Source organism: Arvicola amphibius, chromosome 10 (genome assembly GCF_903992535.2).
Source record: "Arvicola amphibius chromosome 10, mArvAmp1.2, whole genome shotgun sequence".
In the NCBI taxonomy this organism is placed as follows: Eukaryota; Metazoa; Chordata; class Mammalia; order Rodentia; family Cricetidae; genus Arvicola; species Arvicola amphibius.
The window spans coordinates 1842097-1850040 of record NC_052056.1 but is presented as its reverse complement, the minus strand read 5'-3'; the positions used below and the strand labels follow the sequence as shown (position 1 = coordinate 1850040).

General features: G+C 44.4%; 1 protein-coding gene across 1 annotated transcript; it reads left to right on the top strand.

The window, feature by feature from the left end:
• The first annotated feature begins 583 nt into the window (after window positions 1-583).
• LOC119825740 (beta-1,3-galactosyltransferase 5) lies at window positions 584-1729 on the top strand. The gene has a single exon (XM_038346823.1). It carries the CDS (start codon window positions 590-592, stop codon window positions 1514-1516), a length of 927 nt encoding a protein of 308 aa, XP_038202751.1. The 5' UTR covers window positions 584-589; the 3' UTR covers window positions 1517-1729.
• Window positions 1730-7944: the final 6215 nt, after the last annotated feature.

Here is a 7944-nt window from a genome sequence, read left to right as displayed (position 1 = left end):
CAATGCTCTTAACCTCTGAACCATCTCTCCAGCTTCTCCAGAGTTTTCTAAACCGTGGTTCTCTTCATCTATCTCACCTACCTGGCACATCAACTCATATTTTTGAAAAGTTCATTTTTTAATTGTGTATATGTGGGGTTTGGTATAATGTAGTACACATATATAATGTGTACTGTTTACACAGATTCACAGTTACATTTCCTTAAATATCTATTTGTCCTTTGTTTGGTACTTTTTGGGTAAAATTTAGAAGTTTTTAGTTTATGTATAAGGGAATTTCGTCTGCATGTTTATCTGTGCACCACATGTGTGCAGTGCCCATAGAGACCAGAAGAGGGCATCAGATCCACTGGAACAGCAGATACAGGCAGTTGCTGGCAGGAAGAGCTCTTAACTACTGAGTGGTCTCTCTAGTCCTGTGTTATAAACTGTCAAATACTTCTCTGTTAGTATTTTATAAAGTATAAATTCTGGGCCTGGTGCTAGGTTTGGAACATCAGAAAAAAGACATCTAATCTTCATGTGTTTGCATATCTGTTACTCCACCCTCTCTCTTGGGAGACCTGGCAGTTTGTCTTTGTTCTTTCAGATGGCCTTCATGAAGATGAGGCTGGTTTATGCTTTCATTCTGATGACGGGAGTTCTTTGCTTGTACTTCAGCATGGAGCCTTTCAAGACACTGCCCTTTGTTCTCAAGAAAGGTCACGGGAAGTTCCTTCAGCTTCCAGATATAGACTGCAAGCAGAAGCCACCTTTCCTTGTGCTGCTGGTGACTTCATCCCACAAGCAGCTGGTGGCTCGGATGGCCATCCGCAAGACATGGGGGAGGGAAACAGAGGTGCGGGGACAGCGTGTGAAGACCCTTTTCCTCCTGGGGGCCTCAGACAGCACCGATGAGATGAATGCCACAGCCCAGGAGGGCAAGCAGCACCGTGACATCATCCAGAAGGATTTCAAGGACGTCTATTTCAACTTAACCCTGAAGACCATGATGGGCATGGAATGGGTCCACCACTTTTGTCCTCAGGCAGCTTTTGTGATGAAGACAGACTCAGACATGTTTGTGAATGTTGGCTATCTCACTGAACTGCTTATAAAGAAAAACAAAACCTCCAGGTTCTTTACAGGTTACATAAAGTCCAATGATCTTCCCATCAGGCAGAAGTTCAACAAGTGGTTTGTGAGTAAATTTGAATATCCCTGGGAAAAATACCCACCATTTTGCTCTGGGACAGGTTATGTCTTTTCTAGTGATGTGGCCAGCAAAGTATACAATGTCTCTGAGAGTGTTCCATTCCTCAAGCTGGAGGATGTGTTTGTTGGGCTCTGCCTGGCCAAGCTGAAGATCCGGCCTGAGGAACTCCACACCAAACAGACCTTTTTCCCAGGTGGCTTACGCTTCTCTGTGTGTCGCTTTCAGAAAATTGTGACCTGCCACTTCATGACACCCCAGGACTTACTCACTTACTGGCAGGCACTGGAGAACTCTCAGGAACAGGATTGCTCTGCTGTCTGAGGGGAGCCTATGGCGCAAACTTCCAATAAGCTTTGGTGATACTTTGGGAAGGTCTGGGATGGTCTTGTTGGGAACTGTCAGGGGAAGAGAGAGAGGAGAGGAAGGCAAAGAGTGCTATTCTCAACGTCCTGCTTACACTAGAGTGGATGTACACACACATACACACACAGGTCAAGACTCGTTCCCACTTGGCACCCAGAGCAATAAGAGATCTCATCTACCAGGCTTTTGCACTATGTTCTCAATGTTTGAGACATGCCTTCATCTGCTCATTTTAGGGTTCACTATGCATATGAAGCCATGGATGTGATCATTCCCATTTTACAGGTTAGGAACCAGGAGCCACGGACACTTACTTGTCCAAAGTCTCCCAGTCTGCAGACAGAACAGGAATGAGAATCAAGTGCTATCATAATTCAGTTGGTGGCGCCCAACTGAGAGTCTCATTTTTTGGGAGAGGTCAGTGGTGAAAGAAGCCTAGGATAGGGGTGTCTTAAAGCTAACTGACATCCTTCAGGACCTTTCCAGGGTCCCCTGCTCCTCACTTCCCAATCCTGCTTTGGAAATGCTAAGTTTGGAATGAACCAGCTTTCTCAGGCCTTTCTCCTCACTTGAATGATGTAGCTAGGCACTAAGTATGTTAGCCACTTGGTACCCAATGCATCTTCAACATGAGACATGCATGCCTGCAGACACTAGCTAACCTACATGCTAGAAGGAAACTGGGTTATATGACCATATACATCAGGCTGAGAAACCATAGCTGAGTCTTTCTGTATAGGCTGATTGCACTGCTGAAATCCTAGCAAGGGTGACATCTCCTCTGAGCCTTTTGGGACACCTTGTCTTTGTTGAGGATGTCTTGATGGATTGATGGTGGTGACCAGTTGCAGCCTTGGAACACTTTGGATCTCAGACTCAAGGGCAGCCAGGCACAGGCATGGTCTGTATGGGTGTCCAAGAACTTTGCTGGAACCTGAACTGGTCCAAGGTCCTGGGATGCAGAGCATGGAGACAGGCCTAGTGGAAGGGCTCTCCCTGCATCTGTGATCCTTCCCCGGCTCTTCACGCTGGATTATTGCATGGTCATAGATCTGCTGAGTGCTTTGGTTCAGAATTTAACACTGATGGTTTTCAGAACTGGGTAAAAACAGGGGCTCATGGCAATTCAGCCACTGTCACCAGATACGTAATCTTGGTCTGTATCAATTATTATTGCCTTCCCCTTGCTTTTTATTTTACTAGATTTTACTATGTACTTGGAGCAAAGGCTTCATGTGACTGTGTGATTGTAAACATTGCAATATGCTCTCATCTAAACTCAGGAAATCTTACTTAAGTCAGAATACTGTTAGAGGTTACCTTTATGGCCTCATTTCCACATTTGTTCCCGTCTTTCCCATATATCTTGGCCGGGGGCGGGGGTATTCTTCTGTCTGTGACATTCTTCAAAATTATACAGCACTAGGTTCTAGACCCTTAGTTCAGAATATGTGAAAATATGATCCAGGGAAAGAGAAAGAGTGATTGTTCCTGGGTGTGTACTAGGAACTACATACACCCTCAAAACCAAATCAGATCTTCTCTTGACAGAGAGGGAAGCCAAGGCTTGTAATAATATGGTGGCTTTGCTGTCTAGAGGGTGGAAGAGCTGGCATCAGGACCTAGTTCCAGCTGCTCTGCATCAGACCGTCCCTGTATTCATTCCTTCGTTAGCCATGCTTGCTCATTGCATTCACACACATTATGAGCAAGGTCGAGGTGAGGGTCTCCTGACAGCAGACCTGAGTGAGCTCAGTGCTGAGAAGCTGGTCGGGCACAGGTTCTCTTGGTCTATGCACAGTGCATGGGAGCATAAGCAGGTGTGGTCACCTGTGCCCAGACTTGCTCTTGCATTGAAGATGCAGGCATTCTTTGCAGGTAGCCAAAATGGTTGTCAGCAGAGGCAACTGAGGTGACTCAGCGACTCAACCAGGTCCTGAGATGCAGTGGAGGCCCAGCCCTCAGCCTTCTCCACTGGCACAGCATTAACATACCTTCCTACACGCTTACTTCTCTCAGAAGCCTTGTGCTGGTGCTACCCAAGGAGTCACCAGCATCTCCTTTTGCCTGCACACAGCCACCTCTGTACTGGGTGTTGGCTAGAGTGCTGGTCTACTTCTTCATGGTTCTCTCTGATTCTGACTTGGCCCTGGGGCCCTCAGTGGAATTCTCACAAAACTCCCATTTAGACTAGCTTTATCATGAGGTCATGTGCATTTCACATATGCACACACACAGATCCAGGTATCTACATGCAGAATCCAGGCTAGTTTTATTACTTGGGATGTGGCATAGCAAGTGCCTCCAATCTTCTTTTAAAGTGTGAGGTTGCCTTGATCTCTCTCTTTTGCACAATCAGCTGCATGCTTGTCACAAGGCCAGGTGTGCTATGGTGGGGACGTGAGCTGAAGGATTGGCTCACAGTTGCACACCCAGAGGGTTTATTGACCTCCGCCTCCAGGCAGAAGTGAAACACACCCACCAGCCTGCTGAGGGAGCATAGCTTTTACCATCACAGCTGCACCAGTGGTTACACTAGAGTGTCCATCGCTGGCCTCAGGATGCTGTTTTGAAAGAACAAAGCCAGGCTTCAGACATCCTCTGGTTTCCCCACTGAGTCGGCAGCCTCATGGCAGACTGAATAATTCACAAGCCGAATTTAATATGGTAGCTGCTGGGCATCACTTAAAAAATAGATGAGATGTTGCTTAGATCTCCCCCATCCCTCCATTTGGAAGCATTTGCTTTCTCATACCAATTTTTTAAAATTAAGAAGTAATTTTCTGTATTCATCATATTAGGACTAGCAGCCTAGCCTTCTCTAGGTTGGGTCTCCTGGTAGACAGGATGTTTACTCCTCTCTCTGGCTGGGACTTTGGTTTAGTGTATATAATGGGGGAGGAGAGTCTTGTAATTATTCACAGGTCCTGAGGGGACTTCCCAAAGGAGGTGTCTGATACCAGCCAAGCTGCTGCATTCTGTGAGGGTGCTAGCCTGGGAGTCCCTTCTGGCCTGGGTAAGATGGATCAGTGGGTTAAGGTGTTTGCTGCCAAATTACTCTAGCAAAAACAATTCAGTCCTTGAGACAATTTAGTTTCACAAGCCCATGGTGGGTCTGCCCCCATGTGCATGCACACACTTAATAAATGAAGTGCAAACCAAAATAATCTTTGCAAAGGCTCCTACAAACACTGACCTCCCATGCTCTTTGCTTATTTTTATTTCTGTATGGCTCTCCAGGATGTAAACTCTGTGTGAACACTGGCACAGGTGAATCACACCTCTAGGGTTTGCGTGGTGCTTCCATTTGGCTGAGAATTTGTTGGGGGCTTGCCTCGGGAGTTTCCTGCCTTTTAGCCTAACTCTCGGGAAAAGACAGATCCTCACAGATGGCCTTAGATTGTTCCTGGAGGGGAAGTTTGAAACTGCCCAAGCAGCATTCTCTAATAACCAGGCATAGTCATTTTAAATATAAGTAGAAAAATGGATTCTATGGCCAAATGTCTTTTTTTTTTTTTTTTTTTTTTTTTGGTGTGTATCATTTTGGGGTTTTGGTGCTGGGATGGAGCCCATGACTGCACAAAGCTCTCCCCAGCCCATGGTGATTGTTTTGCATCATGCATTCTACTACCTCCCTGCAGGGGTCATGGGGATCAGCTCCTGATGCCTGCAGTTCAAATGCTGTGCTGGGAGATTATGACTGTTAACTTGACACAACCTACAATCACGCTGGAAGAGAGTTTTAATGGGAAATATCTCTTTATTATCCATTGGTGTAGGAAGACTCAGCCCACTGTGGGTGACACTGTTCCCTAGGCAGGGTGTCCTGAGAAGTATGAGAGGAGGAAGCCAGCTGAGGGCAAGCAAGGATCCATGTGTTTTCCTCTCTCTGTTGGGACCATGGATGCACCCTACTGCTTTAAGTTCCTGCCTCGACTTCCCTGCAATAACAGACCACACCTGGAGTGGTGAGCCAATGAAACCCTTCTTCCCTGAGCTGCTTTTAGTCAGGGTGTCTATCATAGTAACAGAAATGAAGCTAAAACAGATGCTCAGGGCATTACCCACACGAGGTCTCAGACCCTTCTCACCCCACCACGCTCCTGGATGTCATCGCCAGTGCTACCCCTCTGTCCCGAACAGAGGTGAGTCCAGAGAGCTGTGATACACTTCTTACATTCTGCTTCGGGAAATATCATGGGGGGAGGTGGGAGCGGACTCATTTCACCTGGCCACGTAAGACAAGAAATACCCTCCATGACTGGAAGCCACTCCTCTGAAACTGAGGACAAAGATCTGTGGCCAAATCTGATTTTCTAAAGGATAAAAATGTAAATGTCTGTGTCATTGAATGGTGTTTGAAATTGTCATTTGCCTGTACATACAGGCTGACACTGTGTGTTTGGGAGCAGATGTATCTATTTATGATTTGTTATAATGATATTTATCTTTAATAAAAGTTAAATTATAAGCAACATAATGCATGTGGGTGGTTCTAACTTACAGTTCCTCTGAAGTTATCCATATCTGTATGGTCTAAATTTGGCTATCTTTTTTGTTTCATTGATGTTTGTGTCTGGAATTTTTTAATTTGGCTTTGATTTGTATGCTTAAGTAAGTATTGCTGAACAGTCTGGTTTATGTTTGAAATATAGGAGGACTCCTTGTTTCAATCAGATTTTGGAGGCAAAGTCACAGAACTCTACAGTTTGAAAGGTTTTCAGGGGCAGCGAGCCTTGGGTAGGCGGTGTGGCGTTCTTGGTAATTATAAATCCAGACAGTAGGCAATCATCCTTTGGAATTCTTTTCTCTCTGGAGTACTTTTCTTAAGCCTAAGGAATTAACCTTATGAGTTTACTGGCTGTGCCTTTGGCCTCTTTGATCATTATTTGTTTTTAGGTGCAGCTTGGATCCTCGATCTCTCATGTGTCACTTAAATGGAAATAAAGTGGATGAACCAGAAGTGTCTCCTTTTGACTCTACCATGATTGCCACTAATCTTATGTGCAACCCTAAAAATCTCTGCACCCATGCTCCATACTACTCATCTCCTCTGCCAGCCTCAGAAACCAAGTTGTAAGCAGCAGGGAAGGCCACAGGGCTGTGCACACAAGTGCACAGATGTCCGGAGATGGGCAGCTTCCGATGGCTCTACTCATTCTCATCCCCACCAGCAACCTTGCCTCTCCATGAAAATGTGGAGACTGTCAGTGGTCCCGTTGAAGCCTGGCCCATTATATCTAGACTCTTTTTTGGCTAACTCTCACATCTTAATTATCCCATTTCTATTCAATCTGTGTATCACTACGTGACTGTGGCTTACTGGGATGAGTCTAACCTATGTCCGTCACAGAGAGGAGAACCATGGCATCTGCCACACTCCCTTCTACGCAGCATCCTGTTCTGTCTACTCTGCCTCCCTAATTTTCTGCCCTATCAAAAAGCCAAGGCAGTTTATTTATTTAACCAATGAAATCAGCACAAAACAGAAGACCCTCCTACATCATTTCCCCTTTTTCTGTTTAAACAAAAAGGAAGGCTTTAACTTTAACATAGCAAAATTTCATATAACAAAACAGTTATCAAACAAGAATTATAGTTACAATATTTATATCTATTTTATCTTTTATCATAACAATGGAAAACTATAACTATCTATCCACTCTTTAATTCCATCAAAGACTCCAGAAGGATATAATATTACCTAAGTAAACAAGAAGTAAACAACTTCCAAAACTCTAGAAAATGACAGAGACATCCCATTGTCTGGACAGTCACCCAAAGCTTTTTTGTACCGTTGGGGCATCCATCTTTAGCCTACAGGCCCATAGTGTCCAGCAGACTTTTTCATGAAGCAGAAAATTTCAAAGACAGTTCAGTCACTTTCTGCTGTGTCCTGCAGAATGTCTCGCAGACTCTTTCATGAATCAGGAACCCCGAAAGATCATCTTACCTTTAGGCAAGTTCAGCAGTCCTCTCTCTGCAGGTTCTTCATGTCCACTTTATGCAACAGTCCAGGCAAGAGCAGTTTCTTGCCCAAATGGCTATCAAACTCCATAAGGAGCCTCTTCAATGCCCATCCTCCTCTTGAAGTAGCTGGTGCTGCCAGGAGCAGACATGTCTCATTGTCATGAAAAGCCCTACATTATTAAAACATTAAATTCCAAATTCTGTAGTGTTTGAAAGAAATGAAGAATGCCTATCTAACTGAAATATATCTCTATATATCTAGAAAATCTAACTAACATGACTACAAGCTTGACAATTATAGATGATTATCTATTAACACATATTTCTTAATTACACATTACATGTTTAAATGAGCTACACTAACACAATATCTTAATCAAGAACAAAAATATACATATAAAAAATTGACCTAAAAC